Below are 25,766 nucleotides of genomic sequence, written 5' to 3'. Positions count from 1 at the left end.
ATAACTCATTTAAGAGCACATTTACAAGGTAACTTGCCAAAACCGTGTTTTAAGACAATTGTGTGTGTGTTTTAGTCTGTTGAAGTGCTACTGGTACGCTGTCTGAAGCAGCTCAGCGAATGCGTACATCCGAATGCGCAGCCTTTCAAACTATAACTTACTTAGGTGTTTAAGCAGCGTAACCCCAGGTATGTGTCGCCGAATTCTCGGGTTATAAAAAATAAATAAAAAAGTGAATCTTTCGAAATGAAGCAGCAATATCTTCTCAGGTAAAAGTTATTAGGACAGTGTCATCACAGTGCTCTGACCATAGCAGTCCGTTTGTATCCTATTATTAGATTTGCTCTTGTCGCTTATGACAGAACAGCTAATCATCTTGATAATCATGATCTTGTCTTCTGAAAAAAATAGTTTTATTCACTTAATGTCAGAATAATAGAATTTCTTTCAAAACTGGCTGTTGTTTTCACTTCATTGCATTGTTATAATTCGTAAAAGTTCCACCCGCCAACTGGCGCCTGACACTGTTAACGTTACATAGATCGCCAACACTGTTTCCACTTTCTATATACACATACACATAAATGTGAGTGTGTATTTATTTATTTTTTATCTGTACACCAAATGCAGAAAAATAGCGCTTTGCAAAACTAATACAGAGACTGTTCATTTCTTATTTGAGGGAAGAAACTTATCCTACATATTAACAGCTCTCATTTCTAATGGACTTCCTGTCTGTCTTCCTATCCCGATGTAACTGAATGATCAATAATGGAGGCAAGGGGGGGGGGGGGGCCCAAACAGTCTGATAAACACATTAGCATTGGTGATCTATCAATCAGACTTCATGAAACCCCATATCAACTCATTTTGTGGACCTTTTGAAATTAAAAATTCAGTAATGAGCTAAATGTCAATTAATTGTGAACTGCTGATAAACACCAAAAAAAGGGATTTGTGCAAACTTTTTGTTTGGTAAAAGCAACATACAGCTACACAGATTAGATGAATTGCATTGAAATAAAAAGCCAACAAAACCCTCTGCCCACATTTTTTCTCTTAAGACACCTTTTTTACTGGTCAATCAATAAATGCCCATAAGAGGCGCACCAGCCTTTCAACGAGACGACTAATGTTTTGATCTCTGTGGCAGTTTTTCCTTCAAGCTTGTAGGAGTGGATGGTTAGAGTGTATAAATATCATACAATAACAGAGATTCTTTTTATGACTTTACAACCAGTAAAGATTGTTTTCTATACTGTAGTAAATATTTAATATATAAACAAACTCAAATTTAAAACTGAACCAATCTATTTTATAATCTCAGTCCTTTGCGCTCATTGTTACGTAATATGAAGCTGTTTTTGCACTTATGCAAGACTAAATAATTTGTAAAGAGTAATGTTTTAGTTTGTGTCCATTTTGTTCCATACAAGAGAAAATCAAAGTACCTTTCATGTGTTGCCACTTGGTTGTTTAATATAAACCATTTTTTCTAATTAATTTCCATCCATTTCATTTCCACCAACATATACTTACCATTACATAAAATTATTTATACAATAATATTTTTTAGACATACCACCTATTTGATAATCTTATTATACTGTATCTTCCTGACAGCACAGAATAATTGACTCAATATTATTAATGATTATTTAACTGGTTTTCATTTTAAATTTTGACTTATTAAAATGCACAGCATGTGTTTATTTTATCCAGTGCATAATGTGCACATAAAAAAAGCATTAAGGTTAAAGACTGAACTGTTCTGCACCCTAGGATATGTAAAAGCAATCTCACACTTGTCTCACCTGTCTTGGCAGCTCCAGTGGCACTGGGTCGTCTGGAGCTGCTGGCAGAGTCTCCAGGTTTTTTGGGTACTTTGGGCACTTTAAACGCAGCCTGAGCAGATGACGGCCTGCTTCCATCCACAGAATCATCATCATCAAAACTACGATCTGAGGAAAGCAATGACAGCATGAATTGATAATCAGTTATCAAAGACTGAACATGAAGACAGCATATAAATAGACCAGCTGAGGTCAAGCGCCTCAAATTTTGTTCCAAAATAGACTTACTGCACAATGATAAGCAAATTCAACTTATTTTTGTACCAACAGTCTCATATTCTCATTCCAGTGCAGCTGGGTCAATAATGAACAAAAAGAAGGAAACCTATCAGAATATATCAATGAACAAATTGATTCCCAGTGAAACCCAATAGGTCTTTGGTTTATATCAAGTAAGGCAAGAACAGGCCTGATTTCCTCCCAACCACAATCTCATCTTAAGTAATCAATGACCAGCCCAGAACAAGGACCGAATAGAGGCCTATCAATTACTGAACAGCAAAACCAGAAAGTATAGGTAACATTAAATCACTCAAACAAATTCACAAACAAAGAGCAATGCCTGCAAAAATCAAGGACTCCACAAAGCCACCCACACACAAGATCAGATTGGGCGCATCCAGTAAAGAGCAAGACTAGAAAAACACACACACAGTCTTTCGTTTCATCTACCGGCTATTAAAAACACCCCAAATCTCCACGGCACCTGGGTAACACCTATATCTGCACGGATTCTGACATCAACATTCAATTGAAACCCCAGAAACATTTCAACCACCTCGAGAAGACACTCACAGTCACAGATGCTTTTGCAGATGAGGCGTCTCATGCCTGAAGGCGGGCGTGGCTCTCTCTCGTATCCGAGGCAACGCCCAAGCTGCCGCTCACATGACAGCGGTTCTCACCGCATGGAAATATCCCGAGACGGATCAGCGAGGCACGTAGCACGGATCGCAGAAACCACCACCCAAAAGCTGCTCGGCATCTTCCCTCTCAATTACTCTCTCGCTCCATCCCCCTCGTCTCCTCCTCCATCACTCCCTCACACTCTGCTTTGCACCGTACCTCCTCCTTCCCAGCAGCCGAAGAGCCAATCAGGAGAGTGATGACATCATCTTTAACCAGCCAGTGAGCTTTGAGATTTGAGGATGCTTCTTGAATATCAATGAGGTTTGTTTTGTCTGGAGCTCAAGCTAAGCTAATTAGCATCACGGTGCTCCAAGATCATCTTAGTTTAAACGCACATTCATGGTCAAACGCACACACAGGGGAATTGTGGATTAATTAAACGTGTAAATATAGAGGAGAACAAAGGCCACACCCCTACAGCTCAGATGTGGTCTTTGGATATTAAAGTGTGTGTGTTTGTGTGGGCAATCGGCATTGTGACCCCATTACTAAGCCAAGAGCTGACTACACTGACACATTATTGATGCTGACCCCATTAGCGGGGCTGAAAGGGCTCTGTGTGCCAGCCTATGTGTTTAGCATTATTAGTATAGTAGCATAACCCACCCTTTGTTCAGATGTGAGGGCGTGAACAACAATTCAACAAGGACAGGCCAATGAGAGCAAGATCAAGAGAGACTGATACAGGCTAAAAGGAACAAAACAGCAACAGGAAGTGAAAGAGAGAGAGAAAAGTGGGGACATGCTGAAGGGAAATGGGGGGAAAGGGAGAAAAGGGAAGGAAGGCGCAAGACAAGAGAGAGAGAGAGAGAGCTGGCCACTCTAAAAAGGCTGTTGCCATGACAACATGAGCAGCCCACATCAGTGGATTTGTGAGATTACAAAAAAAAAAAAAAAGAGACACACGAATCACATTGGCTTTAATTTAAGTCTGCCAAAATTGGTTAGTAGAGCTTTTATATTTTTTCATCTTTTAATGATGATAATAGTAAGGATGAATCATATTGGTTAGAATTTTGGTCTGCCAAAAATGGCTGAATTCTGCAATGACTTAAATTTTTTATTATTATTATTATTATGAAAAGAGAAAAAGAAAGAACTAAAGGCTAAATTTACATAGGTTTAAAATTTGGTGTGCCCAAAATGGCAAGCTGAAATCAGAAAAGCAACTTTTATTTTTTCATTTTTTTCCTTAAATTTTTTCATAATAATACATATTATTAGTAGTAGGAATGGGGAAAATATTTATCAAAAATAAGTGTTTTTCAAAGCAATATTTTCTATAACTACAAGAACATTTGGCTAAAAGACTGCCCATCATGCAATCAAGTCTATGGGACATATGGGAAATGTTCTGTATTCAATTATTTATATTCGACCAAAATTTGAATGCTATATAAACCAAATTTAACATTCAGTTTTACAGAGCATCATTCTAGGAAGCAAAAGATTTCAATATATAAATTCTTAATGAAAGAATTTCATTGTACAGTGACAGTTATCGATAAATAACAAATTACCAAAATATCACCAGTTATGAAGAACAGGAATATCTAACACAGCAGAGGTCATTTAAAAATGAAATCAACTGATACACACTAGTATGTGACACATTTCTCACTCAAAACTGACCTGGAAACACACATATTGTCAGTCTAACTGCCACTGACAACATATTGCTTATGGGAGGGTGGGTAATTTAAGTGTTGATGTCCAAATCTTAGTCAGTCCGTAACTTAACTAGCTATTCAATCTGCTTATCAGGATTATGGGGAGAAGGAAACAAAGCCATTTAACAACAAAAAAGCCAGAGAGCAGCTTGTGCAAGAAGTCCAACAAAACTCAAAACAATATCCAACATAGGTACTCAAAAGCATTAAGGCTTCATTTAAAGTCAATGGACACACAGCATCTCATAGAGTACTTCAATTTACAGGGCAAGGACTGAAGAGTCTAATAATGGGCAGCCGCAGCAACCAAATGCCCTAGAAACCGGGTCACACTTGAACTCCCTAGGGACTAAACCCACTGACACAAACCAATATAACTAGCATATCACTGAGAGATGTATAATGCAATATATTCTAATTAATTTCATTGCTTGGACGTTAAGAACATGCAGATATACTCATTTTAACAGAAGTGCTAATTATAAATTGAAAGAGATGCCGATTATCCATAGGAGAGAGTATTTTCTGGACAATAATTCTGCATTGTCCCATTTTTTCCAAAAACTGAACTACTTGCATCAGATTTAAATAAACAGAGCATAATGCAAACCATAAACCTCATGTTCACAAACAACACAACTATACTACTTAATATATAACGCACTCACCATTTCCATCTTCACCCACAGACATGGCTTTAATTCTTCTGCGAAGAGGCAGCTCTTTCACTGTCTCCTTCTCTCGTCCTTCTCTCTCTCTCTCTCTCTCTGTCACGCTGTGTCAGAGTAATACTGTGACAGGCACAGCTCTCAGCTCTCTCTCTATAACCCTCTCCTCACAGCGGCTCCATTGGCAAAGCCACTGGATAGATAAAAGACTCTTTGAATGTCATACTTTGTCTTTTGCCAAATTAAAAAGTGGCCAGTGAGAAAGCTGGCTTCATGTCAAACGACCCCCTTCCTGTTCTTATACTGAATTCTGGCAAGATACATCACACTCAAGGCACATGGCCAAGTAAAACAATCAGTTTAACACTTTTGGAAGTTCACCAATAAGAAGTTTGAGGAGACATTGTTGAAATGGAATCTGATTTTATCCACTTAATGGCCTGTAGCTACAGACGAAAAGTCCTAAATCTGTTTTCCAGATTACAGGCAATGAGTCTGGTTTAGAGTTCTATTAACGTTTATTAACATTCTATTAACTAGTAATAGCTAGCTACAACTTCAATTTAAGATATAAACAAACTCAAGAGTCGTTAGGATGTCCATAGTCATAAATAACACCCCAAACTCACATATGTCAAAAGGTCAAGCAACATAACTAATTGATTCAAAACTCAAAGCACTATAATAAATCATTCAGGTGAGTCCACAGAAGCAGAGGCAAAGGAAGTGATGACTGGAAAAGAATTTGTACAAACATGAACCAGGATTAAACCATCCTTTATATATATATATATATACTTAGTGATTACACTGTTAAACTATGTAGCCAGTATTCAAGATCAAAGCAACCATATGTTAACAAGGTGAGAGAGATATATATACCTCTAATATTCAATATGGTATAAATATTGTGCATTTCCTGAAAGAACGGTTCTCTAAAAACCTCATGTTGATTGTTCACTAATCTGAAATCCTACATGTCCCTCCACTCAAGTTATTACTGAACCCATAAACACAAACACATGTTTACCCCCATAAAGTCAACAGCTGCAACCACGGTACAGTTTGTTAAGTCGCAGTAAAACACATTATTATACCACAACAACTCTACACCACAACCAAATGTGAGCCGCATGAAGAGAGCACAGTGTGATTGGCCTGGAGATCCAGCTCTTCCAACATGTGACATATGCCTAACACATCATGGAGATTTCCAAGGCTGTGGAAGTACGACACCATCTCCCCTATTTAGATTCCAGCACTCATGTTAAATCGGACTCACTGGAGACTGAAGGGCACACAGAAACCCAGCACTTAGACGCAGAAGTTGACTTTATGTTGATTTTACTCTCTAGTTATGCTAATGAAAAACAAATGGTATTAGCATTTAGTTGAAAGTAGTATTCCGGTTAAAGCTGGGGCTCAGATGGGAAAGGCTTATGCTCCGTACTGTGGCCAAAGACACTGACAAAGACTAATATTAGCATTGTAACTGAAGCCAGTGGAGACAAGTGTTGCAAACAGGATTTAGCTAGTTAACTAACAAGATAAAGCTAACTTACCTTGACTCAGGCTGAGAGCCATGTTTCCCGAATTCAGTACTTCATCAAAACGGCTCAAAATGTTCTGTAACCTGAAACACACAGAACAGTAATGGTGTGAGATTAATATTAAAACTACACAAACTCAATAAACAGCACATAATTTTAATGTGAATATTTTGGAAGTCATTTTGCAATCTTAAGCTAGTAAACAATCACAACCAAAGCATTATGAAGTGTAAAGTTGGGCAATATCAAATATAAACAATGATTTTGCTGGCGATGTACAATTAAGCAACAGTAAATATTATGATTTTTAACACGCTTTCTATTTTGTATGCAGGCATTAACAAAAAAATTTTAATTTTGTGAATCAGTTCCAATTGTCAGCTTCAAATAAATCATTAAATGAATTAAAATGTTTTAGTGAGAAAAAAAAGGTAGGTAAATATTACTTTTATTACCAAGCATGGATTAAAAAATATATACTTGGTTAAAATTATGGTTTCTCTGATTCACTATAGTTCAAAACTTCGGGGTCACCAGGATTTAAAAAAAAGAAATTAAAACTTTTTTTCAGCAATGATGCATTACATTTATTAAATGTGACAGTAAAGAGATTAATATTAAATAAGATTTATTTTTCAAATAAATGCTGTTCTTTTGAACTTTCTATTCACCTGAGAATACTATTTCCATAAAAATTTTAAGCAGCAAATGTAATATTTTCAACACTGACAATAAGAATTTCAATAATAAGTTTCCTGATCAACAAATAAGCATATTTGATTTATTTCTGTAGGATCACCACCAGAAAAAAAATATATTTAAAAATACTGAAACAGAAAATTATTTTAAATTATATTTATTTTATTGCAGCCTGAATTAGCATAAGAGACTCAAAAACCATTCAAAAAAGTATTTCCAACCGCAAACTTTTGTACGCTAGATATTTGAACGGATATCAATAAAAAGGCCCAAAATAATGAGATTTATTTTCTTGTTTGTAATATCGCTCACACCAACAGGATGATCTAGTGCAATGACAATGCAATAAATGTATTTCTTTCTCTTGCACTGAACAACTAAAATGCTTTCTGGTGTGACATATCTTGCACACTTCAAAAAGAATAAAACTGTGGCAACTGCAACAAAGGCCTTAATCTGTCCATCACAATAATGCTGCTTCGGTTTAAAACAGTAACAGATACAGACAAGTTTGCCAACGTCACTCACAGATCATGTTATGCTAAGTAGCTTAAACGGCCTTTAATTAACTTTTTTCCTTCAAGCTTGAAAAATGTTTAAGCCATAAAAATATTTATTAAAGGCAATTAAGATGCAAAGGCTAACCTTATACCACACGGATGAACCACTAACACAGTGCAACAAATGAGTGCATTACCACAACAAACATACACAATTTAAAATGATGCACATTTGCAGTGTGCACTTAAAAGTCATTGCTTAATTACTATCCTTGAAGTGCCTGCCAAGACTATTTTCAGCACAACGAACAATTAACAAGACACTGCAGCCCAATTACTGTCCCTCACCGGCCCAACGTATAGCAGATTGAATGGTAAAGTGCAGCTACAAAATGTCAAGAATGATGCTTAAACCCTACATGAGACTGAATGATATTTGATAAGTGTGCTAGACCATCACACAGACAACCATGAACTAATAACCAGCAATTATGTGCACACGGTCACTTTCTAACATGCAAGATGCATGTAAATGCACATTCAAGGCCACATGTGAAATGTTGCATGTGTGTGCTAAATGCAGTGCTTTCAGTGCAGACGAATCAGGCATGTTTATACAAACACACACACACACACACACACACACACACATAGATCATCAATCCCTATTAACGCACCCGATTTAGGATCTCTGCTCTTTCTATTCAAAATGGTGCAGCTGTAGATGACACAAGAGGCTAAAAAGCAATGAGACGGAGAGAAAGTGAATAAACAGCCAAGAATGAGAAGAAAGAGAGAACATGCGATGAGAGGAAGAAAGAGAAAAGGTTACAGAGGGACGGAATGCGAGGTCCCACCCACCTGCTCAGACATACTGCCCTTCATATGTGGCAGAGGAGCGCTGAAAAGAATCAACTGCCGTGTGTCTGCGTGTGCGCCACAGAAAACTAAGAAACTGCCCACCGGTGTGTGTGTGAGAGATAGACAGCGCAAGGATTCTATTCCCCTTTACATAACCTCCTGTCTGGAACACACACCAGTGGGAGGGGCTAAAGCTGTGGAGCTCAGAGACAGGGCTCCCAGCCTCCCAACCCTCCCCCTTCCAGACACAGGCACACACAAACACACACACTTCAGCACTGATCGCATTCCCCTTCTCCTCATTGCTGCCCCCTGCGTCTTGCCTTGGTTCAGTCGGTTCAGATTGCCCTTTCACTCTCTTTCCTTCCTGTTTTGACCCAAGCTTGCGGCCCTGTCCTTTCAAACTGTGTCCATGTCAACAAATGCATGTCCTTTCTTGAAGCCATTATCTCTTGGTCAGATGAGGGCAGAACAGACAACGAATGACAGTGTTTGTATGTACAGTAGCTTAGAGTGATTTTCGGCTTGTGTGCCCACCCTCAAGTGTGTGTGTGTGTGTGTGTGTGGGGGGGGGGGGGTCACATCATATCATATCAATGTGATGTGATGCAACAGGATTCCAAAGGCAATTATAAGAGGCAAACAACATCGAAACCTCACAAAATGATACATGCCGAAAGAAAGTGTGAACTCAAATACTCTCTACTAAATGATGTATATTTGTTATACAGTATTTGTTACTGGATGGTATTAGCAATAAAAATAAATAAATAAATAAAATTATATATATATAGAGAGAGAGAGAGAGAGAGAGAGAGAGAGAGAGAGAGAGAGAGAGAGAGAGAGAGAGAGAGAGAGTTCTGAATTGGATATTTAAATGGGATCCACTGATAATAAAATTCTGGCTGATACTATGACTGGTAAAAAAAAGAAAAGAAAAAAAATCATTAAAGATAAAGATACTAATATATCACTAATATATTCAAGCCACCTTTATTTATTTTAAGGTTATTAAATATGTAGCAAATTCTGCTGTAAAGCAGCTCTACTGAAGAAAGTAGAGTCATTATTCAGTCAGTTCAATTGCTGATTAAAATTTATTCAGTCAATTTAGCAAAATTTATAAACTATGAATAAATTAAATTCACCTATAAAGCAGCGCTACAGAAGAATTTATAGGATAATTTGTAAAATTTAAATTACTTTTTGAAGTTGTAACTGCATTGATTTTATTTTTTATTTTTTTATATTTTTAAATAATATATTGTTAAATATAAAATATATTTGTGAATATATTAACTTTTTTAATAAAAATACATTTATATATATCAGTTTTCGGTTTCTGTTATTTAAGGCAGTCACTAGGGCTGCACGATGCGTCATTTAAGCATCGATATTGCGATGTATGAATCCACGATAGTCACATCGCAGGATGTGCGATGTAGGCTGTCGTAGTTGATCTGTTATTCATTAACTGTAAGGGCCAGCTGCTCCACGGCCCTTGACAAATGTGATTCACGGATTAATTGCACAGCTTAACCATCATAGAGTGAAAGTTTATCATTGACAGGACTGAAAACCACATGCAAGTTTAACAGGGCAGAGAGAGAGGGAGCGCAAGAGAGACAGAGAGAGAGAGAGCGGGCACGAAAGAGACAAACAGAGAGAGAGCGCTCGAGAGAGACAGAGAGAGAGCGCGCACGCGAAAGAGACAGACAGAGAGAGAGCGCGCGCGCGAGAGAGAGACAGAGAGAGAGCGCGAGAGAGAGAGAGAGACAGAGAGAGAGCGCGCGAGAGAGAGAGAGAGAGACAGAGAGAGAGCACGTGTGAAAGAGACAGACAGAGAGAGAGCACGCGAGAGAGACAGAGAGAGAGCACGTGCGCGAGACAGAGAGAGAGCCGTCTTCAAACAACACGAGTGCTGTCTTGCTCTCTCTCCCTCGCGCATATTAATCAATTGACACGATGGTGTCGATGTTTAAATCATTTAAAATTAGAATGTAAGTGTGCTCACCCCATTTTTATTTGTAAGAAAAAAATATTGCAATATATATCGCAGAAAAATAAAATATCGCTATGTCATTTTTTCCCAATATCGTGCAGCCCTAGCGGTCACACACTAAATGAGAAGCGCAGTGCCAGATGGGGAGCTATTTGCAGAAGCACACAGGCATTTCTTTATATTTATACATATTATTATTCTATATATCTATATATCCATCTATCTATCTATCTATCTATTTATCTATATCTCTAGAGATAGAGATATAGAAATAGATAAATATATAGATCTCTATATATCTATCTATATCTATCTATCTATATCTATATCTATCTATATCTCTCTCTCTCTCTATATACACACACACACACACACACACCAAAGTCTTGCACACTCTCTCTGTCTTTATTATGAAAACTGGTAAACAACTGAAAAATATTACAACAGTGAAATTCCTATTAGTATTTCCACAGTCTTATGTTTTTCTATTCACAAAACAGCAGGTAAGTGCATTTATACAGCGACCACAATAGCAAACAATACAGTCGAGATCTCATGACAGAACACAGACCAGCTGAATGATGCTTTCATTTAGTTTGCTAAACTCCAGCTTGTTTGTTTTTCCAGATCATCTGCGCATGGTTGCTTAAAATATCAAAACAACAGGAAGAAAATGTATCTACTTAACAGCAAAGCTCTGATTCAGGGAATTTAACTCTTGATTTCTGGCAACCGCATTCATGAAAGCTCGTGTAGTAGAGGCGTGTAAAGCAGTCAACAGTAACATGTTCTGTTTTTGGTTGTTTGGGGAAGTATGCTTGAATTTGAAATATTCAGTATTCACAATATTTTCAAATTTAACATCGTCGTAGGGCTGGACGATTATGGCCTAAAGTCAAAACCTTAATAAATGTAACACTTTACCTTGATTACGATTAATGAACGATTATTTAGGTTTTTTTTTGCCCTCATATTTCACTTACAAGGTTTGTGCTGTAAACAGGGCCATAGTTGGGGTTTGCGGGGCCCAGTTCAGGTTGTACCAGTGGGCCCTGTTTGAAAGTGTTTAATTTGTATGTTCATTGGGTCTCATTCATGAAACACGAGCAGAACAAATTTTTGTGTAAATCGCGTGTAAAGTGGTTTTGGCGTAAATTTTCGGATTCATTAAAACGTTCGTATTTTCCAAATGTTAGTTGGTACGAAAGAAATCTACACCTGCTCCCAGCCACGTGTAAATAGTGCGTTTAACTTCTGAATGTTTTGCTCATTTATACGGCTGCATTTTAATTCACCTTAATCGGGTACATATTTACACAGCATTTTGAAAAAAAAAAATATATATATATATTAATTACATACGGTTTTTCTTTTAACTTTTATTATGAGAGCCAGTAATAGGATCTGTAATATGCTGCCAAACTTCCTTTTTAGGACCTGATACGCTACTAGTACGCTTGAAAATAAAATGTGGCATTTTGAATGAACTTCTGATAATAAAACTTCAATTTCTGCAGATGAGAAATGTTTCTTTTTCAGTCGCCTTTGAGAAGACATGTTGAAACCCTTCGTTTGGTGCCATAATATGATGATCACATATAGTTGTCAGTCGGATTTAATAGGCGGGATTTATGGTAATTGAGAGTGAGCGTGCACGCGCGTCCCATTTACGACTGATTGGAATTCATTAACACACACACACACATTTCACATCTGACGTTTACGAAGTTTTTGTGAATCAGGAGAAGAGTTTTCGGGAAGTTCTCTTTACGCGCAAATCACTCAGATATTTACTCGTATATTTACGAATGTTTCATGAATGAGACCCAATCTGTTTATTTGTTCATCAACATGCCCACCACATCCCAGAATGCAACGTGCCGCCCAAGCCCTATTAGGCACGGTCACTTTAAGAGACAACGAATGAATCTAATATAATACACATAAAAAAATTCTCAACTGTTTACTTTAACTTAAGACATAACTGACAGTTTTTCGAACATACTATCCAAGACGGGTATTTTCATATAGTTTTTTTTTGTATTTGTCAGTACAAGAGCAAAAACAGACAAATTCGGTGTTCAAGTGTTTTGAGACGCCTCTCTCTGCGTGAGCCTTGAACACCAAAACACTGCGGTGCTGAAGTGGTCTCTTACACATCCTTTTCTGTTTGTTTAAACTGCGATTTGTTTTTGTTCATTGAGGTGCAGGAGGAACTTAAAGGAGAACTTTGCAAACGAGAGGTCGGTTCAGTGTTGCTGTCTGTGAGACGCGGCTCTCTCTCCGCGTGCGCACCGAGCACAGCGCGCGAGTAACCAGCTGCTCAGTTCAGCTTTTCCGCATCTTGTGTTTGAATGCTTTAACGTCATTTGAATGGTTACATGTGCAAGTGGCAAGGCTTAATAACACGTGAAAATTATATGCTTTCGTGTCGACACACAGCAGCGTTCTGTCAACTGTCCTTAAATCTTTTTAGACTGGCCTCAGCCAGACGGTTGAGATCGACTATTAAAGGTGGGATATTTTTTCCTACTGAAAGAACGATCATAGCTCACTATCAGCAGTTATTTTATATATGTTCATAACATTTCTTACATATTATTGCTCAGTGTAAGAGATAAATAAAGATTAAAGGTAAACAGTACCAGCACGAGTGATTGCGTGTGTGAATTAGTCATACCGTCTCTATATTATTGTGAAGCTGTGGGTTGTGAATAGGCTAGTTCCTTCAAAAGTAGAAAAATATGCTATAATAATAATACTTTAGTGATAAATCACAGGACAGCGCTGACATCTTTCCATTGTGCATGCGATCTTCACAGCTATGAGTTTTCGTGCCACCATAGCTCGATATAATAGTAAACATCCGATCGTCTAATCGCTTGAACGTCCAAACCACAAAACAAATACAACTGACAATGTTTAGTGAAGACTCAAGGCTCAACGCTTACGCGCCATCACTATGTGTTGAACCGTCATTCACCTCCGTGTTTTGCTTTTATGCCACTGACTGGCAGAATCATGTGGCTACACACACTTTTAAGGGGGAAGTATTAACAGGAAATAACCAAAATAACTGACATGGGAAAACTAAGTCGATTAGAGGTTCTAAATTTTGGTTTCGATTACTTTGATTAATCATCCAGCCCTACATCGTCGTCAAAGTTATTGCAATATTATCACTTATATTCTATATATCACCAAGCCCTAACCACGTCTAGAACAATTTGCACAACAAGTACAACACAACATAGCTGGGTGCCACGGACAGATGCCAAACGACACTGCCAGTGTATGTACACTCATAGAAAATAATGTGTTCAAATTAGGGCTGCACGATGTGTCGTTTAAGCATCGATATCGCGATGTACGAATCCACGATAGTCACATCGCAGAATGTGCGATGTAGGCTGTCGTAGTTGATCCGATATTCATTAACTGTAAGGGCCAGCTGTTCCCAGGCCCTTGACGAATGCGATTCCCGAATTAATTGCACAGCTTAACCATCATAGAGTGAAAGTTTATCATTGATAGGACTGAAAAAAATATGCAAGTTTAACAGGGCAGAGAGAGAAAACGCACGAGAGAGAGCGAGCGCGCGCGAGAGAGAGAGAAAGAGAGAGAGCGCGCACGAGAGAGAGAGAGAGAGAGAGACAGAGGGGGAGAGAAAGAGCGAGCGAGTGAGCCCCGGCTGCACGCTCACCGTCTTCAAACAACACGAGTGCTGTCTTGCTCTCTCTCCCTCACGCATATTAATCAATTGACACGATGGTGTCGATGTTTAAATCTTTTAAAATTAGAATGCAAGTGTGCTCACCCCATTTTTGTTTGTCAGAAAAAATTTGATTAGATTTCATATCGCAATATATATTGCAGAAGAAAAAAAATATCGCAATGCCATTTTTTCCCAATATCGTGCAGCCCTAGTTCAAATTGTACAAATGTGGCACAACACTGTGCTTCTCCACCGGTGTGCAGCCGCCTTTAAAAATACATAACTGCTAGTAGGATGTAATAATTAGCTTACTGCTTATTTTATTTAAAACTTTAAACTGATATTGTTTGCCGTTAGCTGCAATTAGAAACTAAAAAGGCTTTTGCTACCTCTTAATTTTTTTTTTTTTAAATTATGGACAATGCAAAGTAGCCTCTTTCTTTTATTCTACTTGCATTCCTTTCCTCTCTTCAACACTTTCAACATGTGTTTCGATTATATTCCTGTTGTCGCTCAACGTAAACACTCTTACACAACACGCAAGACATGGGGCAATCAGGCTAACCTGTGTCCTATCCACACTTCTTCTATTGGACCCTTTTCTTTTCTACAGGTTTCTGGAAATGTCAGTCAGCTATCAACAAAGCTGACTGTATTCCAGCCTTTGCTACATAGTCAGCTCTTAGTCTCTTAGGCATTGCTATGCTGATGACATGCAGCTCTACCTCTCATTTGAACCAGATAATTCAACGGTACCTGGTCGGCTCTCAGACTGCCTGATGGACATCTCGGCATGGATGAAAGAGCATCACCTGCAGATCAACCTGGCAAAGACAGAATGTCTCATCTTCCCAGTCACCCCATCAGTACAGCACCAGTTTACCATCCAACTGGGTTCATCAACGATGATCCCATCGAGTTTGGCCAGGAATCTTGGGGTGATCAGCTGACCTTTAAAGATTACATTGCAAAAACAGCACGATCATGCAGGTTTGCATTACACAACATCAGGAAAATCAGACCCTATCTAACAGAACATGTAACACAGCTTCTCGTCCAGACCCTTGTCATTTCTAGGTTGGACCATTGCAAAGCTCTTCTGGATGGACTCCCAGCATATGTAATCAGATCTCTGCAAATGATTCAGAATGCAGCAGCACATCTTGTTTTCAATGAGCCAAATCCAGCCCATGTCACATCCCTTCTCATCTCTCTGTACTGGCTTCTCGTAGCAGCTCACATAAAGTTTAAGATATTGGTGCTTGCCTACACAACTCTCATGGGCTCTGCACCCTCATACCTTCACTCTCTCATGCATCTATATCTCCTACAGAAGTCTGCAATCGGTTGTGCCTCTCCATCGCAGAGGCACAAAATCACTCTCAAGGAGGGTTTCTTACATCTTACCCTGTTGACGGAATGACCTACCTAACTCTATCCGGACAGCTGAATAACTCACAATCTTCAAGAAACAACTGAAAACATATCTCTTCTGGGAGCATCTAACTGCCTCCAATAATAGTAATAATAATAAAAAATTGCCTTCACTTTTATTCTCTTATTATCCTCCTGTGTTAGCTTTTTACTATTTTGAACAATGACTGAAACCTTCCATAATGTGCAATTCTCATGTTTATTGCAATCTTATGATACATCACTTGTTGTATTCCTCAACTGTAAGTCACTTTGGATAAAATGAATCCAAATGATATTGGACTGCTAAATGAACAAATGTAAATGTAATTATGTGTCAGAGTCATAAATGTATCACACACCAGACAATCTGACACATCATAGCACAGCTAGGGAAACCAGGTGGAACGTGGGTCATTCCAGGCCCTATATAGTTCAGTTTGTATTGAAACATCTGGACTACAGAAAACATGAATCATTCTGAACTTTAAATCTGATTCCTGGGAAAATATAGTGCAACAGTGCCAAAATCTAGGACCATGAAACCATAAGAGGAAAAAACAACAACAACATAGATTCCTCCAGAAATTAATCCAATATGTACAGAAAAAACTTGATTCAGCATCATTCACTGGCATTAGAAAACAGATTGTGAAATGTTCAAGATGCAGCCAATGGAGTCTGTCCAAGCGCCTTAAGGATCTTACATCAGACATAGAGGAATGCAGGAGAATTAAGCCCCCTTCACAGTGCCATTCCGGCAAATACACGGGTAATGTGTTCAGGCAATTGTTCCCTGGTGTTCACACACAACCCGTAAAGGTCCCGAAACGACATGTGACATCAGGGTGTGATGTGTAATGTACGAGTCGAAAACGTTATGCACGTTATATTTTCACTGAAGCTGGAGAACGATCTCCGCATTAGCACGGAAAGTGAGGAACTAACTGATCTCTGCTTCATTACAGTTTGCACATATTTTTTACACAAACGTTGATCTTCCTTTAAAACAGCCGGTAAAAGAGTCACGCGATAACGTGCGTCATCACTACGATATGGCATTAGATCTGGCTTTTGTTCACACAGTGCTCTTCTCGGGATTGAACCCTCCAATGTTACTAGTTCCCCGACCCGGGTTCAATATCGGAATCAATCCCGGGACGTGTTTGCTTTCAGAGAGAAGGCGACCCGGCAATGTCCCAGCAATTTGCCGGGTCCGACGTGCAGTGTGAAAGGGGCTTTAGATAGTTTTCAAATTTATCAATAGCACACACTGATGTCATCCTGCAAGATTTTATCAGATTACAAGGAATCTCTTTAAAAACAGTGTAAACAGACTCGTCATTCTATAACAGGAAACTCATGAGTTCATTTTCTTGGAATGTATACAGTACACATATCGCAAAGATTTCAAATAACATCCTTTTTTGAATGTCCAGACTGTAACGTGCATTTACTGAAATTTTCAATAGAACTGCAGTGACAGACTAATAAATAGAGTCATGTAATAATCTAAGGCTGTTTCAGTGATCTTTGTCTTTTTATTTAATCAAAAGGCTGATCTCAAGAGAAAATTGTCAAGTAATCCATCTAAGGGCTTCTTTTGAGGAAAGATAATTAATATGTTCATAGGTTCTGATTTACAAAAAGCTTTTGTGAATAAAAAAATGCAAACACAAAATGTCCACACTAATCTATTAATGTAGTTTAGTGAAGATGTATATATTAAAATGAAGGCCGGTATCAATTTAAACTTCATCTAGAAGGTGAATTTATTATATGATTAGTAACAGTTTGTGCAAATCAAAGATTAAACTATTTGATGTTCGAAATGATTTTTTACAGCCTAAATCCATGTCACAATAATAAAAAAAAGTGTAAATAATATTGTTTTTTTTTTGATTAGTGGATTCAACTTAAATTAATTTTGTTAAAATACACACAAAATAAATAGGCTACACACTACATACAGGTATTATGCGGTTATATTTAAAATAGTTCGCACCAAAAATTTTAATTAGCTGAAAACCCTTCAGCCATCAAAGATGTTGAGGAGTTTGTCAGATCAGCAGTCTTGCCCATGATTGTGTAACCTAGTGAACCAAACTGAGAGACCATTCTGAAGGCTCAGAAAACCTTTGCAGGTGTTTTGATATGATTAGCTGATTGGCATGTCATCATATTCTAATTTGTTGAGATAGTTAATTGGTGGGTTTTTGTTAAATGTGAGCCGAAATCTTAAACAACTTCAGTCTGTGTGCACTGAATCTATTTAATACACAAGTTTCATAATTTGAGTTAAATTACTGAAATAAATGAAATTTTACATGACATTCTTATCTATTGAGATGCACCTTTAAAAACAGCACAATAATCCACAAGTAAACTAAATGACTCCAATACGTCAATTAACATCTTGTAAAGCAAAAAGCTGAGTGTTTGTAATAACCAAATCCACTATTAAGGCCTAACTTCAAAATGTTGTTTCCGACTAAAATGCAAGTCTTCTTTCCATAATATTGTTTTTTTTTTCAGTAAAGACGTCATAACTCGATAAAGCACAATTCACTGGTGTCCAAAAACTGTTAAAAAACAAAACAACCCCCGATCTAAACATATATCTCAGTGGATTTTGGAAATCCACTGTGGAAGTGGAAATGCTTAAAGAAGCATTTGTTTCTTACAAACTTGCAGCTTTTCAATTCACAAGATGTTAATTAATGTACTGAAGTCATGTGGATTATTATCATGTGTAATACAAAACCAAAAACAAGATGTTAATTAATGTACTGAAGTCATGTGGATTATTGTGGTGATGTTTCTGGCGGCACCCATTCACTGGAGACGATCCACTGGTGAGCAAGTGACAACACAACTGTGGTGTGGGTGTAACACGTGAGTTCGTCTGAAACTGAATGATGCTTGTTGTCTTAGCACAGTGTCATTAAGTTGATCAAACTAAGATTTATAGAAAGCTTGTGCATTTAACAGTAAATCCACACTAACCGCGCAGATGGTAGATCTCTTTTGTTGAGGTCTATTCTCACTTTCTCTCCTACATGCCGATACACCTCCACTAGGCTTGTCATAGCTGCCTCCCGTACCTGTGGAACACAAAACATACTCTTAACCAAGAAACACAACTACAGATGGATCCTATGACAGTCCCAGTCACACTGAAAATTCACTCATTTGCAATGAAAGCATGAGCAACAGCAACCGATTAAACTGTTGTCTATGTGAATGCTGATTTTTACATTCACTACTGTTTAAATGTTTGGGGTTGGTATATTATTTAATGATTTTGAAAGACCAACGCTGACTTATTTGATCCAGAACACAATAAAAACAGTAATTTTGGAAAATTTTATTAAAATTTCAATAACTGTTTTCTATTTTAATACACTGAGAAAAAATTGGTGTAGGATCTACTTTGAAATGATTTGTGAAATTTACTAGCAACATTTAAGTGAAAATTGTTTCAAATCACATTAAATTAAACATTTAAGTAGAAAGACTGAAATAGTATTTTCTTATTAAACATTCCAATAATCTTTGTTTAATTTACAACTTCGAAAAATAATTTTTACAGCGCATGTTTTAACAATTTATTTCTATGATTGCAAAGCAGAATTTTTCATTAGCCATTACTTCATATTCCACATTCTCATTGTTTAGAGTTCAAACTAACAGCATTTATTTGAAATGGAAATCTTTTGTAGCATTATAGATGTCTTTACCTATACTTTTGATCAACCTAATGTATCCTTACTTAAAATATTAATTTCTTTGAAAAAGAGTGGAATGATTTTTCATTCCATTTTTCTAGATTTTTCTTTTCAAATCTCTCTGCCTCATTTCTCTCATCTCAACCACTAAATCTAATGCTCTTCTCTGCGAGTGGCCCATTCGCCCAGCGGGAGCTTGAACTCAGCTGTACATGTCTAGAAACCTAACATTAGTGCGTACTGCCTCCCTCCCTCACACACACACACACACACACACATAAAGGACAGAAACAGAGAGTGTGTCCAACTCACTTGCCTTTTTCACAAACATACCAAGCATTACATACATCCACAGAGACAGATTCATACCTGGGGGTTTTGGTCTCCTGTTAGCGAACAGAGATGTGGAACAAATTTACTCAAACTCAAGGGCTGAGCACCGTATCTAAGAGAGAGAAAGAAACACAGTTCACAGCAAATTCTAATTACAATGCATGAACATATACACAGTTGAATACATACTCTTATTTTGCATTTAAAACATGTATTTTGAGGAACATTTTGACAATGAGCACTGGACTCCACTGACTTTCAGTATTTGAAAAATAAGTCAAACAGGTTTGGAACAACATGAGGTTGAGCAAACAAAGACAGAATTTCTCATTTCAGGCTAAACTACCCCGTATGTAATACAAAACCAAAAACAGCAGCAATTTCAAATCTGTTTTGTAATTAAAGCAAACTATATTGTACATACCATCTTATTATTATAATAACAATGTAGTCTAATGCTTTTTGGATTATGTGACAGCTCTTTTTTGTCAACCGTGAGGAGTAATGTTACTGAGAAACTAGTTTTGTTTGTATATGAGTGTTTATGTAGTGCTTCAGTGAGAATGTCTGTTAATCTGACCTTCCTGGTATCAATACAGGCAGGTAAGAGGATTACCTCAGTGGGCCGAGTTTGTTTACAATGTGACAGACAGGGAACTTATGAGTGAATGTTTGTAGATTATATCTAAATATCATGGAATTTAGATATCAAAACAGGTTGCAACGTCTGAGATGAACTAACAGAAATCACTCCTGTCGGTGATAAACCCCACATCAAAATACTGTGCTATGGAAGACCAGCGCCCCCTGTTGGACAAGACTTTCAGTAAAAATGTGGGTTTGTTTACAAAGTGAGAAGGTATGGGTTTGTATGAAGGACTTACACATTTAGAGTGGCAACCAAGCACAAGCAGAGTCCCTCTCTACTGCGGAAGTTTTTGTGTTTGAAGCCAGGAAACAGCCTCTCCCAAACATACTACACGGAGACAGAGGAAAAGAGACAATGTATCTGGTTCAAAGAAATGAGATGAGCTATAAAGGAAATCAAGAATCACTGGCGGTAGTAACTAGCAAAAATGATCAAATGTGGTTCTATTCACTCAGAAGCTCACATACACAAAATAATTAAAGACAGCAGCATTATGATTTTTTTGTCAGTATGAATGGGTGTTATGATCTGCCCATTTGCTGTATAGTTAGCTCACCATGGGTGTTGCCGTCTGCTCCATCAGTTTCAAAATGAGTGCTTGAGCCTGTTCTCGAACCTGATCCTTCGCATCACCCAAACGGTCAACTAATGCAAGCACCACTGAGTGGGGAAAAAAGCAAAAAAAAAAAGAGGTTTAAAAGGTGATCTAAAAATGCAGGTCTGCACAATTTGGTTTGCTGTACTTGTTTTTAGGGCACCATATAAATAATATAATAATATGGAATATTCCTATTGTAATATTTACACTATAAATTGTAATATACATATATAATTGCAGACATATTTCATTTCATCTAACTTTCGCTTTGAGTGAACTCATCTCTTTCCTTTCTCTATACTCCATTTGTTCCATGTTTTCAAATGAATGAGGTATATGATGAGTGATGGGGGTCATCTGTTATTATCATAGCCAGCTCCCATGGTAACAGGAGGAGGCGGGGCTCATACAGCTGAGAGACAAGAAGCGAGTCTGTGGATTGTGTCATGTACAGCAAGTCATCCTGCCATTCCTCTTTCTGCTGATTATGCAATGGAGGATATTTAGCTAATGCTGCTAATGAAGCTGTGACTTCAGTGGAACAAGCAACAAACACATCGCTTACCTGTGGTGATATAACCTCTGAAGCGATCAGTCAATCGATCCGCAAATGCGCTGACGATATCTATCCCCAGCAATGCAACCTGACCCCAAAAAGAAAGAGACAAATCAGCTGAAAGCGTCAAACCTCACTCCCCCTCTCCCGCAGGCAAACGGAACAGCACTTTCAAACACATGATTCTGCTGGTTCAGTATCTGATAGGCCTGTCGTCTAATCGCGATTATTTGGTTTAACCATGGGTGTTTCAGTCAACCCCGATTATTTAAAAGGGGAGTCATAAACCAAAAGAAACAGAAGAGCACCAGTTTGGTTTTTATTCACTGTGTAGCCTATTTCATCTGAAGCCATTCCATATCTTAAAGGGGTCATATGATGCTTTTTTAAAGATCATTATTTTGTGTAACAGAATATAATGACCTTTCGATTGGGAGTCCGACTCTCTAACCATTACGACTTCCCCAGTAACTGTGGTTACTGAAACCACACCTTCTTTCTTTGCGTGAACTTTTAGGCGACATGATGCAAATATTTCCACATGGTGATGTAGACATGTGGGGGCGTGTTTGAATAAGCCGTTTTAGGAGGCCACGCTGTTTGAAGAATTTCACATTATCAAAGCTTTGCACACAGAATGATTATAAGAAGCTTTTATTTTTTTCACAATTTAATGTATTTTGTAAGAAAATGTTTCAACTGTATAATGTGCAAATACTTTTTTTTCCAAGACAATGTTTTTGCTGCTTAATTATACAGTCAGCTAGTTTAATTTCATAGCTATATTTTTATTAAATATTTGTATTATGTTTAACCAAGGGTTTAAAAAAAAAAAAAAAAAAAAAAACTGACCATTCCACAAACACAGTATTGATATTCATAACTTGGCATACTCTATGTAAAATTACACTGCAAAAAAAAGATTAAAAGATAACATCTTAATTATTTACTGAACCCTTAAATTAATTATAATTATATAATGAAAGTCATAAACAACAGACAATCGTGATAATCATCATAATCGCCCTAAAACAAATAAAATCGCAATAACAGTGACTATTTTTTAGACAATTAATGGTCAGCCAAATTTCAGAATCATGACAGCCCTAGTATCTGATACAGTATCTGTTACAGAGTTTTCTGTTGATGTGCACTATGTCTTTAAGAAGGACTATTGTTATTATTGTGAATGAGTGGGTGAATGAAAATAAGAGACTGTTAGATAGAATTTATTTGAGGATCGCTGCAGTGTGTTTCTTGGCAGTGCAGGATGGAAGTTCACATTCCAGAGAAACAATCAAATATTCACTACATCCAAGAAGCTCCAGTTATGACCTATTTTAGGCAAAGCAGCCAGAGAGAATCCTGAGTAAGGACAACAGAGAGGGTGCACCTGAAAGGCAAAACTGGAAAACACCTGGGCATTTCATTTTGGAAACTGCTTAAATGTGTTTTAATTGGACAGCGTTCAACTACACATTTATCAATGAGGTCAGCCACACTTTAGGGAATAACCAAATGTTTTTTTTTTTTTTTTTTAAGTCAAAGGAGTAGTTCACTTTCAGAATGAAAATTCTGTCATCATTTACTCACTCTGACTTGTTCCAAACCTGTAGGACTGCACAATTAAGAAATTAAATCGAAAAGGTGATAAATTGCTATTAGGGCAGAGTTAAAAGGTGACACAGATTTATTTAATCAAAAATTACAATAAAAGTTTTTTTATTTTAATATATTTTAAAATGTTATTTTTACCCTACCTTTCTTAATGATAAATTAAGAAAATATACAAAGTGTTGCATTTAAATTAGAGATGTTCCGATACCCTTTTTCTCTTCCCGATACCGATTCCGATACCTGGGCTCAGGGTATCGGCCGATACCGAGTACTGATCCGATACCTGGGTGTATATCTGTATATACAGCTGTATATACTACTAGCCCTGTGTAAATTGCTAGAATTTTTTTATGGTGTGCTTCAGACAGATCCCTCAATAAAACATGAACAAATACATGGTGAACTACTGTATTTATTACAGTATTTTTATTATCTAACATGAATTTGACAGTATTATTTATTTTCTTATGCAAAAAAGAACTTCAAATGCAGCCAAAAATCTAACACCGCAAACTAAAAAAGGTATTTAAGTTTTACAATATAACTGTATAAAAAAACTGCAACAAATAAGTCTAGGAATATAAAAAAAGATCTATTAATCAGATAATCTCTAACAAGTAAAAAACAAGTAAAAAACAAGCAACCATCTAGGCATAATTATTATTATTATAGAGATGTATTATTATTACTGTAGGCTACAACAGTAGCTTTATATATTGTCAATTTACTCATGTAAACCAAACATTTATTTTAATGGGCTGCCATGAAGATCTTTGAGTGTCTGTGTTTATGATATGACAGTATTCTCAAATGAAACGGTAAATTCTCATGAAGTGACGGTTTATGCGTTCGTGTCCTCATGACACACAGCAGAGACTACAAAACAGCGAGCTCTCGCGCATCTGTGCCAGTCACCCACAGAGATGTAGATTTTGAGGGAGTAATATTTAAATAGTATTCTGCAGTTTAATATTCACAGACACTAGTATATATTCGGCTACTGTCTGGAGCCCTGCGTTTTGACTTACACGGAAGCGACTGAACGCAGTTGCCGGTACTGAATATACTCGAGAGTCTGTAACTACCGGTACTACAGAGACATACTGCTAACCACTGATCTATAATATAGTAGCGGCTTCACTGTCTTTTGGCAGTTTAGAATGTGATGAGTGATCCAGTCATATATAGATAAGGGCTGCTAACGCGTTTTCATTTCTTCTTCGCTGCTCTAAACAGGGCTTGCTTGTGGCAACACAGCACAACTTCCTGTGTTTTCAATGCATTTTGAGCAGCGAAGAAGAACCGTGCAGCGGTTAGGCAAAGCTTGCGGTCATAACTAGGTCTTTTTTAAGAAAATGGTATCGGATCGGTATATGGGTTCATGTACTCGCCGATGCCGATGCCAGAATTTGTTGTGGTATCGGAGATATTTCCGATACTAGTATCGGAATCGGAACAACTCTAATTTAAATATACACAACAAATAAAATATTGAAATTATAAACATAAGTATTTAAATGAGATTTTATTAATTTTTATCATAATTACATTAATTGTAAAATAATAAAATAAAATTACAATTTAATTAAAAATGTATGCACATAACTACATTAATTTGTGTTTTAATGTTTTTTTAAATAAGTCCCTTACACTCTTACAATATTATGAAATATTATTAATTACAAAAGAAAACCTATTTAAATGTATAATTTATACCTGTAATGACAAAGCTGAAGTTTCAGCAGCCATTACTCAAGTCTTCTTTGGTGTCACATGATCCTTCAGAAATAATTCTAATATGCGGATCTGCTGCTCAAGAAACATTTCTTATTATTATCAATAAAAAAAAAAAAAATCTGAACACTTTGATTAAAAATATATATATATTAAAAAAAAATTATATATATATATATATATATATATATATATATATATATATATATATAGATAATTTATGTTTATTTATTTTTTTGCAACAAATGTCTTCGCTGTCACTTTTGACCAATTTAATGAATACTTGCTGAAAAATGTAGGCTATTTATTTATTTTTAAAAAAATCTCACTTACCCTTAAGCCTTAAAACAGTGAAATGAAAACTAAATTAGATATTTCAGTGGAGAGATGAAAACAATCTACCAGATCTTCAACAAGATGGCCAAAGAACACCCTGCATTTATCAAACCATATACATTTATAGAATTCTGCAGCGGTGTCTCCAATTTATGAATCACCCTCTTCATTTCTAAAATCCAACCTTAATGAGTCACAGCCGTCTATCAGGCCCCTGAAGACCAGAACTACCAGCTGAAGATAAAACAGATGAACATCTAATGCTGCTTTTAAAACATCAATACTCATTCATATTTCACTCTTCGCTTCCCGTTTCAGCGACACTATTTGCAGAAGTGACCGTTTTTGCCTCAGCCTGTAACATCAGCAGCAGCA

The 25,766-nt window shown here is 37.0% G+C and overlaps 1 protein-coding gene across 38 annotated transcripts in view; it reads right to left on the bottom strand.

Moving 5' to 3' along the window:
• LOC113062095 (CLIP-associating protein 2-like) overlaps window positions 1–25,766 on the bottom strand; it is a 51,841-nt gene that overhangs the window by 24,651 nt on the left and 1,424 nt on the right. For 33 of the 38 annotated variants that reach the window (XM_026231650.1, XM_026231649.1, XM_026231657.1 and 30 more), the window contains exons 2-8: window positions 21,714–21,792; window positions 21,107–21,210; window positions 20,786–20,877; window positions 19,938–20,013; window positions 18,847–18,944; window positions 6,663–6,733; window positions 1,815–1,961 (exon numbers count right to left, since the gene is read on the bottom strand). In XM_026231650.1, the coding sequence (XP_026087435.1) occupies window positions 1,815–1,961; window positions 6,663–6,733; window positions 18,847–18,944; window positions 19,938–20,013; window positions 20,786–20,877; window positions 21,107–21,210; window positions 21,714–21,792 (667 nt within the window). Of the gene's footprint in view, window positions 1–1,814; window positions 1,962–2,648; window positions 2,884–5,100; window positions 5,213–6,662; window positions 6,734–8,526; window positions 8,587–8,710; window positions 8,838–15,183; window positions 15,304–18,846; window positions 18,945–19,937; window positions 20,014–20,785; window positions 20,878–21,106; window positions 21,211–21,713; window positions 21,793–25,766 lie in introns of those variants that run through there. The other 5 variants (XM_026231682.1, XM_026231683.1, XM_026231681.1 and 2 more) reach the window with 5 other exon arrangements.

Source organism: Carassius auratus, chromosome 44 (assembly GCF_003368295.1).
Source record: "Carassius auratus strain Wakin chromosome 44, ASM336829v1, whole genome shotgun sequence".
NCBI classification, from domain to species: domain Eukaryota; kingdom Metazoa; phylum Chordata; class Actinopteri; order Cypriniformes; family Cyprinidae; genus Carassius; species Carassius auratus.
The sequence above is the reverse complement of the archived record's forward strand: the minus strand, read 5'-3'. Positions and strand labels throughout refer to the sequence as shown.